Below are 21,292 nucleotides of genomic sequence, written 5' to 3'. Positions count from 1 at the left end.
ATCCAATTACAATTGAGAAGTGTATAAGCGGGTAATAAGCTGCGACGTCACCCCTTTTGAATGGTAAACACGATCATACTTTAAACAATTAAAGTGGAGAGAGTTGTGGTCCCAGAACATATCAAAGGCTTACAGCATGATCTTGTGTTTGTTGGAAAATAGGATCTTGTGTGTTTAAGATGCTGACTAGACACCTAGTAAGTGGTGGGAGTTTATGATGGTTTTCTGTGGCAGTTGGCTGCTTGCAAGTTGCAACTGTCACAGGCAGCTTTCCACTGGCAAACATGTGATGGGAAAACAAGAAATTGATATGTCACCAATCACAACACTTATATCAAACATTCAATCATTTGTTGCAACTATTATGACAATTGCCACTTATAAAAGTGTATATAAAATCACACTTAGGGCGGACGGTGCACTGCGTGATGAGCCATCCATCACGCGTGATGGCTCTTAGCACACCGCCGCCGGTTATTGCTCACGCGTGACCGGGGTTGGTTGCATGATAGCCATCATGCAAGTGATGGGTGTTTATCGAGGAGGGAGCCGTTGGGGATGGAGGGAGCCGTTGGAGGGTTTTAAATGGTGAGGGGTGTAGTTGCCGGAAAATGCCAGAAACCTGATTCGCCGGAAACCTGAAACACCCAATTGCCGGAAACATGCTTCGCCGGAAGTTGATTCTGAGGTAGCCATTGGGGATGGAGGGCTTCAAGTTCATTCAAACTCCGTTAGCCTGTGACGTAACCTTACCGGAAGCTGCTTGTTCGACGGAGCTTTGCGTTGCTTCTTCGCCAGCCGGATTCCTATTGGTGTCTTCGGTGGTGGCGATGGATTCGGAGTCTAGTGTGGGTGTGGGTTTGCAAGTCAAGTGGTGGTGATCGGGATGTGGGTTTGCAAGGTGGCTTTGGGTTTGCAAGGGTGGGTGTCACCACACCACACCACACCACACCACCACCCCTAGTAAAATCCATCACATGTGATGGATTTGGGGTTGGTGATGTGGCACACCACCATTGGATGTGGTGTGTGAGGAGAAATGAACCACCCCTCCCCCCCCCCCTTAGGGAGCCCGGGCTGGTGCGTGGTGAGGAGTCATCACGCGTGATGGCCTCACGCATACCGCCGCAGGTCCCCCATCACGCGTGATGGAGGAGTGTGCGTGATAGCTATCACGCAGTGAAGGGGGAGTTTTCTAGAAAAATATGAACATTAGGGGAGGGAGCCGTTGGGAGGGGGGGTTTAAATAAAAAATAATAATCAATATAAAACCAAAACCAAAACATAACCAAATCCAAATCCAACTTAAAACACTCTCAATCTTCCCCTTCATTCACAAAAAAAAATATGGAATTTCCGAAATACTTGGTTCCGTTAGACACCGATAGCTCTTCGTCTTCGGACGATGACATCCTCGAATGGTTCCCGTTGTTATATAACGAACTTGAAGGCCCGATCCGTCCAAAGAAAAAAATGGTGGAGCGTGATCGTATACATGCTCACGAAGTGCTAATGAACGACTATTTTGTGGAGGAGCCGAAATACAATGACGAGACGTTTAAGGAACGATTTCGTTTGCCGAAATCTTTATTTTTAAAATTGTAGCCGACGTCGAAGCAAACGAAGAATGGTTTCAAGAATCTTACGACGCGAGGCAAACGAAGTTTTACGGCGCTTCAAAAATGCACATCCGCTATTCGTCAATTAGCGACAGGTAACCCACCCGACCAATTCAATGAATACTTACAAATGTCTGAGAGAACTTCACGTGAATGTCTACAATTCTTTTGTAACGCGATTATTAAATTGTATGGCAAAGAGTTTCTACGAAAACCAGCAAGACACGACATTACACGTCTTTACGCCGCGCACGAGGCTAGATGACATTTTCCAGGGATGCTCGGTAGCATCGATTGTACACATATCGAATGGAGGAATTGTCCACGGGAGTTGCAAGGGGCGTATGTTAGGGGTGATATCAAACGACCGACCATCTCACTTGAAGCGGTTGCGTCAAATGATTTATGGTTTTGGCATTCTTATTTTGGTGTTCCCGGCTCAAACAACGACATCACTGTTCTGTATACATCACCGTTGTTTCAGAACGTAACAAATGGTGCCGCACCTTTCTATCCGTATTTTGTCAACGGGAGATATTACAGACGTGGCTACTATCTTGTCGATGGTATCTACCCGCAATGGTCTGTTTTTGTGAAAGCTTTTTCGTTTCCTGTCGAGGAAAATGAAAAGGCGTTCAAGAAGTTGCAAGAATCGGCAAGAAAAGATGTCGAGAGAGCTTTCGGTGTTTTAAAGGGTAGATGGTGCATACTTAGTCGACCGGTTCGTGCAATGAAAAAACCCACGATCTCTAGCTACGTGTATGCATGCATCATATTACACAATATGTTAATAAAAGAAGATGGACATGCAATTTCTCCAGATTGGGTACCGGATCCTCCTACTCAAGTTCCCGTTCCCGATGATGTGAAATTAGACTTGCGGGATGAAGATATTCATCATCGGTTGAGATGAGATCTAGTTGAGCTTATAGGTTTTTTAGGTTTGGAATTTCCGGATTCAGACGAGGAGTAGACGTTTATTGTAACTTTTATTTTTAATTCTAATTTTTAAGTTGAATTATGTTCTAGTAAAATATTGTGTTTATTATTTATGTTCTAGTAAAATATTGTTTTTAATTTTTAAGTTTTTTTTTTCTTTTTTTTTAATGGAAAGGGGTAGAAATTTCCCATCACACTAAACCACACCACACCACACCACACCACACCACCACCCCTACCTAATTCCATCAAATGTGATGGATTTGGACTTGGTGATGTGGCACACCATCATTAGGTGTGGTGTGTGATGAAAATGGAACCACCCCTCCCCCTTAATGTTAATGTTGATGTTACATGTGACACCTTCATGAATCGTGAAATAGAAGCCCTCGAAGCATTTGTAAATCTTAATCGGTTCATTTTAATCAAATTATATCGTATGGTACCAAAATCGGTCATTTTCGTAACTCACTCTTTGTACCGGGCCAAAAGGTTTCTTGCATGTGGTTGCTTGCACTCGCCCAATAAAGTGAGAAAAGTGACAATTCAAAGAAGCCTTGTGGTAGAATTTTAAATTGAGAAAAAAGGTGGATTAAAAGGGAGAAAAGAAAACAACCTTTGATGCATCTTTAATCATGGATCAATCTAGCTTCCCATTTAAAAAGTGAGATAATGACTTACAAGTTTATAGATGTTCAGGCAGGCCATCAAATTGTGAGGGTAAGTGTTGTAAACGAACCATTCGTTCAGTGAGAAGTTCGTTTTATGTTCGCTCGTTTAATGAATGAATGAACATCAACAAGGAACTTTGTTCAATTAACTAAATAAACAAACGCTGGCATGGGTCTTGTTCATTTAATTGTGTTCGTAAACGTACGCTAAGGTGTTCGTTTACATCCGTTTATGTTCGTTAGTGTTTGCTTGTTTGTGTTTGTTCATGAAAGGTTTGAATTCTTTTTAATGACTTTTCTATCTTATCATATAGATTTAAGCAAATTTATTTACTATAAAACAAATATATCTATGTATATGAGCATTATGTTAATAATTTATATGTAAAATTAACGTTTGTTTGTGTTAATTTGTGTTCGTGAACCATTCAAGAACATGTTAACTTTAATGAACGAACGTGAACAAGAAAATCCGTCTGGTTGGGTGTTTGTGAACTGTTCGTTTGTCCAATAAAAACTTAACAAACATGAACAATGCCTTGGTCATTATTATGTACTTTATATGAAAAAAGAAACCAAAATATGACATCCCCAAGTATTAGGAGATAATAACATTAACTGAGACAATGAATTGTGATATGTTTGGTGGATTGCATCACGGGTCCTATAAGACAAACCATGTGGGATAAACATTCATGTGTTGGTTGCTTGCATGCTTTAAGTAGTGAGAAACAAACATGTGCAACGTACCAAAATGACAAAAGTACTTGTTACAACAAATCGACACTAGTTACCTATATATCGTTACATTGTATCGTCTCCAATAAGGTTGTCGGAAAACTCACTTTATATTCCAAAAAAGTAATTGTCATTTTAGTTTAATTTCGTTTTTAGACTCAAAACAATGATGTTAAAGATAGAGGGCCGATAGGTGTTCAATAAAAAAAATCTAACGTGTAGTCCAAGTAAAATTTACTTCCATTTGTAAAGAGGCCTTTAGGAGTTGCATGAGTGGATGATTTATGCTTTTGTCATGTGGGTAGTGCAACACAAATCATCATTAGTCTTCTCATATCTTTATGTTAGATGTAAATATAAGTATGATGTATGGACCAAGCCACCAAGGTTATTGAATGTGGTTACCTATCAAAGAGCTCTGTTTAGTTATAGTCTTGGTTGAAATATTTATAATGAACGCCATCATAAATACTAGTGTCTTTATATATGATGTAGTGTGTAGGAATTCAGTCCGTTCTTTTATGGTGCATAAATATGTTATATCAAATCAATGTCTTCAAATCAGATTTTGTCGTCCACCATAGATCCAAATTAATTAGAGGTGGACAAAAAAAATCGAGCCCGTACCCAGTAGAAATACCCGGATTCCGGTATTCAGGAACCGTACTCAAGACCGGCCCTACCCGTATGGTACGCATAGGGTATACATTTCAATAAAAAAACCATATCCAAAAATAGACCCGAGATATACCCGAACACCGGTTCCGGGTCCATACCTGAAAATGAGATTTTCCAAACCCAAACCTGGTTTTTCCAATAGCCAATATATAATTTGTGTTTTTATGTTTTTTTTAATTTAAATTCAATATATTTTTAATATTTTTACTTTTTAATATGCATGTACTTTTTATGTTATTTTTTATATTTACAGATTTTGAAGATTCTATGTCAAAAAAAAATACAAAAGGACTTACAACAAAAAGACAAAAAAGTGCAACACCTTAAAAAGCTTGATTTATACCAAAAAATATACCCGAAAAAAAAGATTTTTTTGTCTATACCAGGAAAATATGGTACTAAAATGTCCGGGTGTAGGGTACCCGGCTCCATACCCTACACGGAACCGGTGACCCCCTTGTATGACTTCTCATGCCAATAACCAGTTCCATACCTGACCCGGTTTTGGCTAATGCCCGATTTCTCCATACCCGAAACACGGTATTGATTATCGAATAAACAAAACCCGTATTGTTCACCTTTAATCCAAATTATCGTGTAGATTGTCGGCCCAAACTAGATCCATATCCATTGGTCCATACAAGTATGTGGTGGGCCCATCTTAAAACTTTGGGCTTAACCCAACTAATATGAAGCTAACACCTAGGGTTGGTTTCATCGGCTCAATTATTCCGAGCATAGCAGCTAATTCGTTGCCGGAGTATTTTTGCAGGTTCAATTGATTGATCTCATTTCTGCCTTCCTGTTTGTTAATACTTAATTAAGCCCAGTCATATAATTATCAAGTAAGTTGAGTGTATGTGCACATTGATTACATTATTAATTATTAATTATTAATTAATATTTAGAAAAGAAGCAAATAATGGCGTATGCTGCAATGAAGGCAACAAAGCCAGGGCTTGAAGAGACCCAAGAACAGATTCACAAGATTAGAATCACTCTCTCTTCCAAGAACGTTAACAACCTTGAAAAGGGTATTCTTTCTTTCTTTCCTTTCGTCATTGTATTTTAATAAAACTTATGTAGGGGTATGGTACTAAACCCGGTTTTACGACCCTAAATTTATTATGTTTGGCTTATTTTATTATATGGACTAATACAATGTTATTGAGCTGAGGGGGTTTTGTGGAGGTAACCCTAACTGGGCTAGGCCCATTAGGGTACCATGATGGTGGCCATGAGACTCTCTATATTAGGAGGTCTCCACCTCCTTATTAAAGGGTCATGCTCAATAAGAGCCACCACCACTTTTTTGTGTCTGTAAACAAGAGATCTTTGAGATTTCTTAGCAGTCACCTCCACACCCCCAAAAAACCATTGCAGGTCTCAAGCAGCCGGAGAAGAAGATCAAGACGTGGTTCGTTCATCTCGAAAATCCGTGGAAACATCGTCATGGATCAGGTCAGATTCATTTCATGCTTCGACATTGGCGCCATCCGTGGGACGGCAACGAACTACCTTTCGATCTTCATCTCGGCTGTCAAATCTCTCCCAGGAAAAACCCAGATCTGGAAGTTTACAGAAAAAGGCTTCAAGGCTTGTTCTGTTAAAGCTCAAAAAGATCCATATATCTAAAAGAGGCTTCCAGATCTGTGCAAAAAGAAACGGTCTGATTCGAATGATCAGGTCTCCGGATCTGTGATGGTTTTAAATCTGCTCCGAGCTTCAGATCTATCTAGATCTGATTTACAGATCTAGATCTAGATTACAGACCTAGATTTTAGGTTTAAAGTTGCAGATCTGACTCTAAAATTGCAGATCCAGAAATTACCAGACTTCCGCCGCCATGTACGCGCGCCCGCGGATTCTCACTCCGCAGCCGTGCATGTGCCGCCGCGGAAACCACCATCTGGGTTTTGCGCAAGAGACCTCCGCCATGCACGCGCACTCACGAGTCACCACTCCATCGCCGTGCATGCGCGCATCAGGCCTCGCGCCAAACTTAAAGGTTGGGAATCCTCATAATATCCCATATGGCTACGCGCCAAACTTAAAGATTGGGAATCCTCATAATATCCCATATGGCTACGCGCCAAACTTAAAGGTTGGGAATCCTCATAATATCCCATATGGCTACGCGCCATACATAAAGGTTGGGAATCCTCATAAACCCATACGGCTTCGCGCCGAATACAAGACCGAACGCGGCTCCGCTCCGTTCAACATGCACACCACCATGATGCTTGAGCGCAGTCGCATATCACATGCTCATGCACCACATATGCTCACGCATCACAGATGCTCACGCGTATTACATATGCTTACGCATCACATGCTCTCACATCAGTCTACGCGCACGCGCACGCAACTTCTGCGCATGGCGCATGACACAAAGTCTACGCGCACGCGCATGCAACAACTGCGCGTGCACGGGACATCAAGTCTACGCGCACGCGCATGCAACATCTGCGCGTGCGCATAACACAAAGCCAGAGTCTATGCGCACGCGCACGCAACATCTGCGCATGGCGCACAGTCTACGCGCACGCGCACGCAACATCTGCGCGTGGCGCGGGACATAAAGTCTACGCGCACGCGCAAGCTCCATTATTATTACAGCCCGTAAGTCGCCTCACGCGCAGGCTTTATTATTATTATAGCTCGTAAGCCGCAACTCGCGCAAGCTTTATTTTTCTTATAGCTCGTAAGCCGCAACTCGCGCAAGCTCCATTATTATTACAGCCCGTAAGTCGCCTCACGCGCAGGCTATATTATTATTATAGCTCGTAAGCCGCAACTCGCGCAGGCTTTATTTTTCTTATAGCTCGTAAGCCGCAACTCGCGCAAGCTCCATTATTATTACAGCCCGTAAGTCGCCTCACGCGCAGACTTTATTATTATTATAGTTCGTAAGCCGCAACTCGCGCAAGCTTTATTTTTCTTATAGCTCGTAAGCCGCAACTCGCGCAAGCTCCATTATTATTACAGCCCGTAAGTCGCCTCACGCGCAGGCTTTATTATTATTATAGCTCGTAAGCCGCAACTCGCGCAAGCTTTATTTTTCTTATAGCTCGTAAGCCGCAACTCGCGCAAGCTCCATTATTATTACAGCCCGTAAGTCGCCTCACGCGCAGGCTTTATTATTATTATAGCTCGTAAGCCGCAACTCGCGCAAGCTTTATTTTTCTTATAGCTCGTAAGCCGCAACTCGCGCAAGCTTCATTATTATTCTCATAGCTCGTAAGCCGCAACTCGCGCAAGCTTCATTATTATTCTCATAGCTCGTAAGTCGCCTCACGCGCAAGCTTCATTATTATTATAGCTCGTAAGCCGCAACTCGCGCAAGCTCTATTATTATAGCTCGTAAGTCGCCTCACGCGCAAGCTTCATTATTATTATAGCTCGTAAGCCGCAACTCGCGCAAGCTTCATTATTCTTATAGCTCGTAAGTCGCCTCACGCGCAAGCTTTATTTTTCTTACAGCTCATAAGTCGTCTCGCGCGCAAGCTTCATTATTCTTATAGCTCGTAAGTCGCCTCACGCGCAAGCTTTATTTTTCTTACAGCTCATAAGTCCCCTCGCGCGCAAGCTTCATTATTATTATAGCTCGTAAGTCGCCTCACGCGCAAGCTTTATTATTCTTATAGCTCGTAAGTCGCCTCACGCGCAAGCTTCATTATTCTTATAGCTCGTAAGTCGCCTCGCGCGCAGTTTTTATTATTCTTATAGATCCGTAAGTCGCCTCGCGCGCAGGCTTTATTATTCTCATAGATCCGTAAGTCGCATCGCGCGCAGGCTTTATTATTCTCATAACTCATAAGCTGCCTCGCGCGCAAGTTATGTTACATTATTATCAAGATGCGCGCTCCATCTTTTATCAGGCCTCGCGCCACTATGATGCGTGCTATATCTTATTTATGCCAGGGCACCATCATTATCACAAGGACCGCAACATGTCACCATCATGGGGAAAACCTCCCAAAACTCAGACAATAAAGACAAGGCCGAAGGAAAGGGAAAAAACCGCCCCATGATCTAACACACCTCATAAAGTCCAGCGCTCCACCTAGACGCTTGCGCGCCCAGGGGCAACGCTGGACTTGGGGGGCTTGTAGGGGTATGGTACTAAACCCGGTTTTACGACCCTAAATTTATTATGTTTGGCTTATTTTATTATATGGACTCATACAATGTTATTGGGCTGAGGGGGTTTTGTGGAGGTAACCCTAACTGGGCTAGGCCCATTAGGGTACCATGATGGTGGCCATGAGACTCTCTATATAAGGAGGTCTCCACCTCCCTATTAAAGGGTCATGCTCAATAAGAGCCACCACCACTTTTTTGTGTCTGTAAACAAGAGATCTTTTAGATTTCTTAGCAGTCACCTCCACACCCCCGAAAAACCATTGCAGGTCTCAGGCAACCGGAGAAGAAGATCAAGACGTGGTTCGTTCATCTCGAAAATCCGTGGAAACATTGTTATGGATCAGGTCAGATTCATTTCATGCTTCGACAACTTACATAATGCCTGCTAGCTACTCGAGATCCGGTCGATAAAAGAGCCAAACTTTCTCGAGTTTGAGCCGGGCCCAACCCTCAAATTAAGCTTATTTAGTTATTGGGCCCAAACCCCAGCCTTGTGTTTTTTTAAGTTTTACTTTATATGAACTTCTATGTACCAAGTTAACACTTCACAGCCAATGCTTAGACCGAGCATTGGCTCGTTTCAGGTTTTTCTCAATATATATAAAAATAATAAAAAAAATGTCTATACTTTAATTAATAAATAATAAACGAGCCAGGCCTGAGCTTGAAAAAAAGGCAAGCCCGAGCTTTAGAAAAAGAGCTTCGCTCAATCCCCCGTAAGTCAAAACGTGCGGAGCTTGGGCTTGGCTCGTTTACAACTCATTTCTAGTGTAATATTTTGATCTAACGCAACATCCTTGTGACATTATGATTTAAGTTTCAGAATCTTAATAATTCGGTTTACTTGTTGTAAATCACAGCATGTTCGGATTTGATCCGTGGTGCCAAGGACAAGAAACTAAGAGTCAAAGGACCCGTTAGAATGCCAACCAAGGTTCTTCACATTACAACAAGGAAGTCACCTTGTGGGGAAGGTATTTAGTCTTTCTTTCTTGTAGCATATATACGTTCTAGTGAACTTTTTGTTATAATAATTCGTGCATTAAGATATTATGTATTGGGTTTTATAGGCACAAATACATGGGATAGATTTGAGCTTCGTGTCCACAAAAGGGTTATTGATCTTTTCAGCTCACCGGATGTCGTGAAGCAAATCACATCCATCACTATTGAACCTGGTGTTGAGGTTGAAGTCACCATTGCAGACCCTTAAACGGGCTCTTATTTTTTATGACATGATTTTTGCTATGTATGAAGGTCTTGTGATGGGTTTACTTTTAAGTCTAATGGTTATATTTTTGGGGATTTGCAATTGACATTGAAGAGAAGTAGACAGTGTTCATTATTCTTTTATGTTAAATAACTTGATTGTGTTGTTTATCTGTTTATTCTAACTTAATCACATGTGAAATATTATCTTGATTTCTTTTGAAGTTAATACCTGGCGGGCTTAGATAATGTTTTCAAACACGTTATCTAAAGCTCGACCTCTGATAAAATTTAGCGAGATGCAAGCATGGCTAGGCCGGCGTAGGATTGTTGAAGCCCCAAACTGAGATTAGCAGAGTGAATGTTGGATCTTAATATACCATTTGTGCCAAACCCACTCGAGCATATGAGTAGCGGCTTATTTTGGTAACTGGATTAAGATGAAGGTTTTCTCTTTTCTTAATCAATTAATTAGAGAAAGTGTAAGCATAGTTAGAGCATTCTCATCCCATTCCCTATAATTATGTGAGGGAAGTTTGCAAATTATAGGGTGAGGTTGTGAGTGTAAATTATAGGGTGGAGAGAGAAATGTAGTGATTTTTTGTAAATTTGGAGAAACATTTATGGAAAAATTGTTTCCCTTATTTTTTTTTAATATTTGTTGGATTGGTTGTGAGTAGAGGAGAGTGAAAACTGTAATTATAAGGGTATAAAAAATATTATTTAATTGAACAGAAGAGAGAAATGTAGTGTTTTTTAGTGTAATTATAGAGACATGAATGGAGAACGAGTTGAGAATACTCTTAAATTAATAATCTATATATACCTGAGTATGTGGGTTGTATAGATAATTTGGTTGTACTTTTCCTTGCTTCTTCATCTATTCTTAATCTGCGTTCTTGGGATTTATGTTTATATTCACGTAAAATTGTCATCTAGACCTTTTTTTTTTTTTTCATTTGTGACCCGATTATGAATTTTGTTTTCAACCCACAAATTTTTGTTCTCGTTGGTATGTTTTGTAATGTCACACTCCGGCTTAGGGCCTAGGCGTATGACCAATAATTGGTACCTGTTTTGTAAATACATCAGAGTTGCAGGTTATTTTAGCGGAACACTTTAGTTAAATAAAATATTAAATTCATTTGAAAACTTCTCGGATAATAAATACCCGATGTTTTATAAAGCTTGTTGAAATACCGTTCGCAATACTTTAATAATTAAAAACTGAGCCATCATTACCTTGCGAGCATCTAACTCCATGAATGTCTTGCTACATGTACTAATCTGTATTCCCTGAAATGTGGGGAAAAATACGTCAGCTGTATGCTGGTGAATACGTATGACTCACTAAAACATTTTGAATGACGATTACAATACAAATGTAGTTTTCTTGACAATCTCAGCGGAAGCATTTCTACTTCCGGTATATGTACCACTGCCCTACACACACAACGGTATTCCCCGAGCCAAACGGCCCTAAACTAAGAACTAGTCATGACCGTTTAAGCTCGTGGCTTCATTACCTTTGATTGATTAATTGAGCTTTAACAGTTATGTTTGGATCCAGACACATGCGTATTCGGTCTTAGTTGATATTATTCTCTATTTTGAATTATAATGTTTTAGAGATTACTCGATCTCATGTAGACATTTGATTGACTCATTAAGACAAACACACGTTCGTCTCATTGAGTATAAATATGTTTTGACTGATTGAAAAGGTTTGAACGTATTCACGTTATAAAAGGTTTGAACGTATTCACGTTATAAAAGGTTTGGACGTATTCACCTGTGATTGTCTGTTCTGAATGATATGGTGATTTCTTTTGAAACCTTGACTGTGAATGAATGATTGATTGATTGACTGATTGATTGGTTGATTGACCTATAATAAGATAGGTATATAAATATCCGGATCGTCTCTGGATCCATATATAGACCTTTAGTCCCGTAGTCTTTCTGTTTATTTACTAAATCATATGATGAGTTTCTTCTTCATGAAGAAACATCTATAATCTGTTTCTTCTTCAAGAAGAAACATTCATTGACCGCTATGCATGTAAAATCTTATGTTTCTTATACATGAAGAAACAATGTTTTAACTAAATGCTATGTTTCTTAATCGTGAAGAAACTATATTTCCTTATGAATGTAAAACTGATGTTTCTTTATTTGTAAAGAAACACTATTATAATCCTTTGTATGTTCAAAGCTTATGTAAACATAATTATGATCAAGGTTTGGGCTATACCCCAAATTATGGTCCAAGCCATATAATAATAATACCATAATGACTTAGGTCAGAACCCTTACCATACATAGGTATTCGAAGTTAGATACCTAAGTTCGTACGAGCAACACTTCTACTCTATGTCGCGTACTGGTGTTTAGATTGTCAGAACTTCGGGGCTTAGCACGAACTTCGAGGTTGACACTCAAAACAAAGCAACATATGGTGGCCGTCGTGATGTGCACGTACTTCGAGATAGAATGTCGGGTTATTTTCGGATGGCACATACTTCAAGGAACACGTCGAGTATTTGCACGGATTACGAGGTAATGATTGTCGGGCTGGTGGCACGCAAAATGATGCTTGGCACGCAAACCGAGGTAGAGAGAGAGTAAATCTAGAGAGAGAGTCTAGAGAGAAAGTGAATGTTTGGTGTGTGGGGATTGAATCATGGCCTCCCCTTTTATAGCTGATTTTGGATCCTATCGCGATAGGTCTCTTGTGACCCGTCGCGTATCGCGACGCCGCCATTTTATACCGCCTTATGTAGTGATAACACGTGGCCTGTCATATTGTGCCACGTGTCGACACGATGTTCAACACGTGTCCGGTGACTCACCAAGCCCATCGCGCTACGCAATGGGTTGATTGTTACCCCATCACGTATCGCGATGGGACAAAATTTCAGAATTTGCACTTTTGGTCCCTGTTTTTGATAGCTTGTCATTTCTAGTCTGATTCTCGTTGTCCAAAAATACTAAGGCGGCTCTTAAGCGGCTCGCGGGGATGCGAGCGTGCGAAGTGCGCCATCAAAGCGCCACATTGCGCCCGAGCCCGAGCGCGTGCCGTCGGGTGCTTCGCATCCTCCGCTAGGACCACTGGGTGCATGCTAGGCATATAAGAATATTATTATGGAAAATCTCTTCCTTATAAAGAGTTTCCATTTCTTTACCACTTTTTTTTTTTTTTTTTTGAACATACAAGCTTTCCTCCTACTATTTACATTATACCGCCAATGCCAGGAATCGAACCCTGGACCTCTCACCAAAAGGCCAAAGCCTTTACCACCCCACCAAAGTGGTGATGGCTCTTTACCACTTTCTATGTGGGATGGGTTTTAATTTCCTTATTTATACCCATGTGGAATGCTTCCACTTTCTAACATCTTTCAATGTGGGATATAATTTCCTTATTCCATATCTTTAACATAAGATGGAATATTTTAATTTCCTTATTTATACCCATGTGGAATGCTTCCACTTTCTAACATCTTTCAATGTGGGATATAATTTCCTTATTCCATATCTTTAACATAAGATGGAATATTTTAATTTCCTTATAGAATGGTTTTATTTTCTTTATTTGAATTTTCTCATTACTTATTAGAGAATAATTTGATCCTTCAAATTTACTAAGTTGTCAAATTTGAGTCAAAATTTTGAAGATGTTACATATAAGGTAATTTTATTCTTGGGATTTATGTTTATAGACTCATTGTTAATTTTGAACTAAATTTGCTTTGGCAACAAGTGTACGGAATAAACATCAAAAAGTCAAAAACATGTTACAGCGTAAATGTAATCATGCTATGATACCATATTTTCTTGGATGATCATAAGCACAAAAAACATGTTAGGATTGTGTGGTGAGTTTAGTGCAGTTGTTGTTGAAACTTTGACGGTGATTAATTATTTTCTAGTTTACCTTTTTAGACAATAATAATGCTGTTGTTGTCAAATTTGAGGTTCTAGAAATTCACTTTAATATAATAGTTGAAAGTAGATGTCTATTATTTATGAATCAAATGACTTTCAGTCCGTTACTCAACTGAGTGGATTCATAACAATATCTAGTAACCTCTTCGGGGTTGTGCTTCAGTAGTAGAGGCCTAAGCACCCAAAGATCATGTTCGAAAGTTCTAGGAAGTACAAAGAAATTTGTTATTTAAAAAAAGAATTAACAAGCTAGATGTGCATTTTACAACTATATCCAGAATCTTTAAGGCCCATTAATCATTGCAAAAGATATTTGTAACAAAAAATTAATGGAAAAGATATTTGCGACATAATAATGTTTTATTTCTTGAAGACAAAAAGAAAATAATGTTACACGCCAAATAGTGTGATAACTATTTTATTAAAGTCACTTCAAGCTTTTTTCTTTCATTTTAATAAATTTCAATCTTGTGAAAAAAATTACAAGTATTTTTCATGTGACTTTTGTTACCAGTTGATTCAATATATTGTAATTTTTTTATATGTAAATGAATTGTATTTTGGATCAACATCTACACTATAAACTTTATAAAAAATGTAATGATATATACATGGAACAAGTTCATAAGTATCTCTAAAATGCTGGGAGAATACTATTGTATTACTCACATTATCATTTAAAATGACTTAAAACTTTGTATATTCTTATTTCATTTAATTTATTTATTATATAAATATTATAAGACAACGATATTAATGTTAAAAATATAAAAATGAGTATAGAATGTATATGAAATTATCTTTATACATTATTTGTTCTAGAAGAATTTCATTTTCATTAAGATAGTCGTTAATAAAAAAGTCATACTCGACTTTCAAATATAAAACCAAAGATTTCTCATATACCCCACTGATTCATTTTTGAATTAATGCAAAAATGAAAAAGACATACTTTCAAATCATAGTTTCTGGAAAACCACTAATACTTGTGAATATCCAACTCACTTGGTCTCTGGCACTTGCAATAATGAACATAGTTCTTCTTTTAATATGATTGTATCTTTAATTTCAATCCGTTCCAAGATAATAATAATAATAATAATAATAATAATAATAATAATAAAATTTTCATTTCAACCATATGAAAAACAAACCTACCATATAGTTATCAGTTATCTTTTTATTATGAGAATTTGAAGTTATATAGTTAGTAGTCATTTGTCCGCGCGATGCAACAGTGTATGTACAAACGTAATCGGTTTTAGTACGTTTGTAACATCGCAAAGGTATCTGCGTAACCTGAAGGTGATATGCAGGACGTGTAACCAGTGCCAGTAAGCGCGCCACATAATGCCTATACGCGAGCAACCTGGTATGTATAAACAATGTCATCCAGGTAACTGATGCTTGAACGTGCGTAACTGGTGGCGACAAACAAAAAGCAAAGATTAAATGTACAAAAATTTTAAAACCCAGTCTGTTTTGATAGACCTGTTCCGACCTAAAAACGTTTTGACATGAACCCTTTCGATCTAAACTCATCTCGACATGAACTAAATTAACCCTTTTTGTATCAACCTGTTCCAACCCTAACCTGTTCCAACACCATTAGCCGAACCTGCTCGACCTGTTGTCGGTAATAACTGATCACGTAACATGTTATTTTTTAAAAAATTAATAAACTATAGCAATACTATATCAAATTAAAGAGAACAAAATGCTCGTTTTTATGGTGTAATTTTTTACAAAGTATATTAACGTATGAAAAAGTTACGGTCGTTAAAAAGGCGTGGGGTAGGTGCTTTATAATTAGGGGGGAAATGTGTAACTATTTAATATATTAACAAAACTTGATTGAAGTTGTAGGACCATTATTGTATATTATTTTGAAATAATCAAAGACTATTTTACCCCTCTTAAATTTTTATGCATTGTTACTTGTATTTTATGCAAAAAGAATAGTACATCTTAAAATTTAAGAGGTCCCTCACTCATATATTATATATAACTAGCTAGATGTCCGTGCAATGCCACGGGGTATGCATGCGAACACGACATGGAACTCGCAACCGGTGTTAGTACGCGACAGGAAACACATCGACATGCGCATAACCCAATAATAATAGTGTGCGTGTAACGCGATATCAGACGACGTGTAACTGGTATAGGTAAACGCGTCACACAATGGTTGTACGTGTGCAATCCAATGTCGGTACGCGCATAACCGGTACCAAATTAACCTTTTTTGTATCACATGTTTTGACAGTAACCATATCTGATCCATGACCCGAACCCACCCGACCCGTTTGCCGGCCCTAACTTGTAATCACGTAACACGTTACGTTTTTTAAATTTTTAATAAAAAATAGTAATATCATACTCAAATTAAAGAGAATAAAATGCTCGTTTTTATGGTGTAATTGTTTTTAAAAATTAATAATATGTGAAAAAATTATGGTCGTTTAAAAGTCATAGGGGTAATTAATTTAGAATAAATGGGTAAATGTGTAAATATTATATAAATTTACAAAATGTGATTGAAGTAAAAGGACTATATTTGTAAATATATTTGAATGTTAACCGTAGAAGAGTGGACAAAAGACCATATTACCCCTAAAATGTAATAAATTTATGCATTGTGTGTTGTACCTTGTGTATAGTCTTGTATACCTCTTAACTTTTAAAAGGTCCTTCACTCTCTCTTATATATACTAGAGACTAGAGATATAGATTATAGATATAGATATGAGCAACTCAAGTTGAGCAACCTTTTAAATACAGGGACACACAACAAAATAAAAAACGTCTAACGTTGGATTAATTAATTCATCAGGCAAATTCTAAAAGCTTGTACACATCTATGTTAGGCTTAAATACAAACAACAAAACAGCTAACAAAAATTTGGTCAATGCATTACTAATCACAGTCATTAGCTTCCTACACATCCGACTCCGATCCCGTCCCGTACGCTTCCGTTGCCGGTCTTCCCCGACTAGCGGAAGGCGGCGGTGGCGGATCAACCGGCATTGCACCCTCCAACACGTTCACCACCTCCCCCATTGTCGGCCTCATTCGCTCATCCGACTGCAAACACCAAAACATTATCCTCAACACCCGCTCCAGTTCATCGCTATCGACACCGCCTTCTATCGCTTTATTCACAATCTCCGCTGCGTTGCCACCCGCCCACTTCTCATAAGCCGAGTCACAACCGCCGCCCGGACCGCCACTTAACACCGCCAAAACAACGTACCCAAAGTCCATAATGTCCATCGCGCTACCATTCCCATCATCCGCACCGCCACCTAGAAAGCTCGCTAAACCGTATTCGGTCACTTTGGCTTCCAAATTCTCATCCAAAACAACATTTTCACAACTTAAACTACCATGACCGATAAACTCCCGACACCCGATGTGTAAGTACGAAACTGCCCTTGCGACAGCTAGGCATATGTCCAACCGTTTACGCCACGTCAGCCTCTTGACCGTCACCGGGTCCACCAAACACTTGGCAAGCGACCCGTTTTTGAGGTACTCGTAAATGAGAAATCTATAACCCGATTCGCAACAATAACCCTCGAGTCTAACAAGGTTTCTATGATGAATACTTCCGAGCTTCAAAACCCCACACCGAAACTTTCGCGGGTCTATGTTTACTGTACTATAATCTTTCACCAAAACAGGCTGCTTTTCTGGGAGAATACCCTTGACCAAATTTGACCGAACCCAGTGCTTGAAGTTATCGGTAATTTCTTTCACTTCGGTGTACGATAAAGCGAGACACCCGCTTGGATTTGGCCCGTCTTTATAGGTTGCATAATCCTGACCCGTGAAACTATACCGTTTTCGGTAAACCCAATATCCCATTAGTCCAAAGTGGATAATACTAAACACGATGACCGTCCCGCCCCCGACTCCAACCACACACGAAACACAAACCACGGGATTATCTTGTTTTGAATGAGTGTTTTGTGAGGTGGGTTCGGGTTTAGATTTGGTTAAATTTGGTACGCCCGCTAATGGATCGTTGCATACTTTAAAGAAGGAAACAGAAGATACGGTTAACCCCGACTGACCACCCGCGTATTGGGTTTTCTTGATCTTGCAACTTGTGGTTCCATCGTTCATAAACGTTGCAGCCGTGCAAAGATGGTCTTCTTGACACAAGTTTTGACATTCTTGAGAGTTGACCTGCGAGACAACGGTCTCGTTTGGAGGGTAAATAGCATATAATATAGTGTGATAGAGTTTAACCATTGCAGAGCCCGATTTACAGCTTTGCTGATAAGGAAGCAAGCATTTAGAAGCCGGAGATGATAATATAGAATACGGGCATTTACATACGGGCGATCCCGACTCGTTAAACGCGCATATCCCCGTAAGCCCACAAGTTGCGAAAACATCACATTGATTCTCGACAGCCTGCCAAACCAACTTCCAGGAGGTTGACTTTTTTGACCATGAGTGTAACCGAAGGTTTCCGTCAACATCCAACCGAAGGACCCGAAACTTGACATCCGGTTCACCGTGATCGTCACTGAACACCGACCATATCGGGCTTGACATGTTATTAAACAGTTGGAAGGCTCCATCAGAAGCTAGCACAGCTCGGAGAGCCGGTGTAGCGAGTGATGCACTTTTCCAATAAGCAACATCATTTTCCCATTTGAGTTCTAAATCACCCACTGCACCAATCCTAAGACTATAATAACTTGAAATCGAGTTCCGGCTAGCAGCCCGTAAAACTTGATTTAATGATAAATTCTGGCCCGGGAGAAGTGTATCGGACGGGGTATCAAAGCTTTGCCAGACAATGTCTTTATTATTTTTCAAAAGAATCAAATTTCCATCATCTTGTAGAACTGCTGACTCAACAGACAAATTAGTGGTATTACTGGCCCAAACAGTAACTCCTCTTGTGGAATCATAAAGAACCAATTCCCCGGTTTTCGTGAGCTCGAAATACGACTTGTCTCCTACTCTTAAGTCACCACCAGCAGCCCACACAACGGGTTGTTTGTCAGCCGGTATCAAACCCGAGCTTATACGGATCCCGATACCATACTCGTTCATGCGGTTAAAGAACCCGATTTCAAAATCGCCATTTGGGGACGCCCAGTGATTCTTTTCCTCCACCGATAACTTTGATCCCAATGGAATATTGGAAGAAACAACCGGTAAAATAACGATAACGAGCAAAAAGATTGAATAAAAATGTGATAATCTTTCTCTTCCAAGCATATCTGCATATGCATAAAAATGCAATCTTGATCTCTGCAGATTCATAAAGACTGTGAATTTAGCTTCAAGATTTTTATAAAAAAAAAACTTAAATTAATGGCTTTCTAATAATAATAATAATAAATTAGCATGTGATGAATGAAGAATCAATTCTTGTAATTGAGGGCCCACCTTAACCAAACCATGTATGAAAATAACAAAATTCAAGGGTATGAATGTATGTTCTAACTAAAATGTTATGAATTTATCAGTTAATTGATTAGTTGGTGAATTGAATTTTTGGTAATATGGGTCCCAGATTAGGCAGATAAGATGATCATTTGAGTTTAAGTAAACACTTTCTACATGTCAAACAAAGTAATATAAATAAGTTATGCTAAACAACTCATACATTCAAACCATGCATTTATTAATAGTAAACTAAAGATTCAACTTTGACAAACACAATCAATGAACTTAATCTATTATTATAGCAGATTTGGTTGAAAGGTTGAATATAATATATTGTATATTGTTTGTGAACACAATAGAAAGTAAAACTATAGAAAAAGCAAGAAAGAAAATGAAAAATACAATGGGAACCCACAATTAAATTAAATGGCTAAAAAAGGAAAATAAAACCTTGAGACTCATATGATTGGACCCATTCAATCACTTTCATATCAAAGGGTTTCAAGAACAGGCAACTCACAATGCATCAACATCCATGAAATCATTATTGAGTGTGAATTAAAGATTGTGTTTCATAGTTATGTAACAAGATTGAAGAAAATAAGGAAATATGAGAATCCCAATAATAAAGTTTTGTAATTGCATAAAAAAAGAAGGAACTTGAAGATGAATCTTGATCTTGAAAAAAAAATATTAAAATTTCAGTAAATGAAGAAAATAAAGCCAAAAAAAAATCTTGAATTTTTTTGTGGCTATCAAAGATTATGAATTAAAAATACATGAAAAGATAACCCTAATGTTAAAAACCATGTGAATAAAGATAAAAGGGGATAATGTACTCACACACATACATTCAAGATTATAAAAAAATCAAGAATCCATAGATTGGTATAGAGATTATTAACTAAAATTTGGGTCAGATTCAAAAAGATGAAAAACTGAAGTGATAATTAGAGACACAACAAAAGTGTATGTAAGTGCATCAAATAGAATAAAGATATAGGTAAAAATATTCCAGAATAATAAAGGCATTGAAGTAATTAATATTAATTGTACTAGGTTGGAAAAGAATGGTAAAGAAGTGAATGTGACAAACCAGGAATGAAAGGTCAAATCCAAGTGAAGAAGCACATTTATGGTGAAGTAGTTGAGTTCATGGTTGAGGTGAGAAGTGGTGGCCGGAAGTTGAGCTTTCCGGCGAGTCGACCCGTGAAGGGAGTGGTACAGAGAGTCGACGGGTCCATGAAAGAGAGTTTGCGGACTTTTGTAGCTTGCTGTTCTGTCTTTTACTTAACACTATCAACTTTGGTTGGAAACTGGAAAAAAAAAACTATCTTTTATTTGAAAAAATTGTCTATAACTTTCTCAAAATTTCATAAAGGTCTCTTTTTTTTTTCTTTTTAATTTATGTTATACTTTGTTTCTTTTTCAACATTAACTCTTGTAACTTCTTTAAAATGTCATTGTTAAGACTTTAGCTATTGGGATGTTAAAAATTGGGTGTGAATGTCAAACCCTATACAAAATGGAAATGAACAAGAATTCGAACATTATATGAAGTAGAATGTGACATGTGTAGCACGCCATATAAAGATATGTATGTGCATATGAGTAGATATACGAGAACACGAGAAGGTTTAATATGGTTTTGGACTTTGAAAGTCAAGGGACTAAGATTGCAATTCAACAAAGTTAAAATTCAAGGAAAAGATTGTAGTTTCTGAAAAAATTAGGACATATGAATTGTATCGTTGGTCATATGATCTGTATTGTAAGCTATCATCTATTTTGTCAAGTCCGGAGTTTTTTGTTCTACAGTTTAAGTCATATGGATTGTATTATGGTAATGTGATATGCATGGGAGGCGCTGAGGATGGGCAATGTGGACGTCTGGCTGATGCACATGTTTTTCTGGACCATGGAAATTTTGA

General features: G+C 38.6%; 1 protein-coding gene across 1 annotated transcript; it reads right to left on the bottom strand.

Moving 5' to 3' along the window:
- Positions 1 to 16,774: 16,774 nt before the first annotated feature.
- LOC143582636 (G-type lectin S-receptor-like serine/threonine-protein kinase SD3-1) lies at positions 16,775 to 20,640 on the bottom strand. The gene is made up of 2 exons (XM_077065154.1): positions 20,458 to 20,640; positions 16,775 to 19,223 (listed from the first exon to the last, which is right to left on the bottom strand). Exon 2 carries the CDS (start codon positions 19,188 to 19,190, stop codon positions 16,887 to 16,889), a length of 2,304 nt encoding a protein of 767 aa, XP_076921269.1. The 5' UTR covers positions 19,191 to 19,223; positions 20,458 to 20,640; the 3' UTR covers positions 16,775 to 16,886.
- Between the last annotated feature and the right edge of the window lie 652 nt (positions 20,641 to 21,292).

The sequence above is a fragment of the Bidens hawaiensis genome, unplaced genomic scaffold, assembly GCF_021521415.1.
Source record: "Bidens hawaiensis isolate Kalapana, Puna unplaced genomic scaffold, B.hawaiensis_p1.1 tig00031822_1, whole genome shotgun sequence".
Lineage (NCBI taxonomy): Eukaryota > Viridiplantae > Streptophyta > Magnoliopsida > Asterales > Asteraceae > Bidens > Bidens hawaiensis.
Note: the sequence above shows the minus strand (reverse complement) of the source record. Positions and strands in the feature narration are given on the sequence as shown.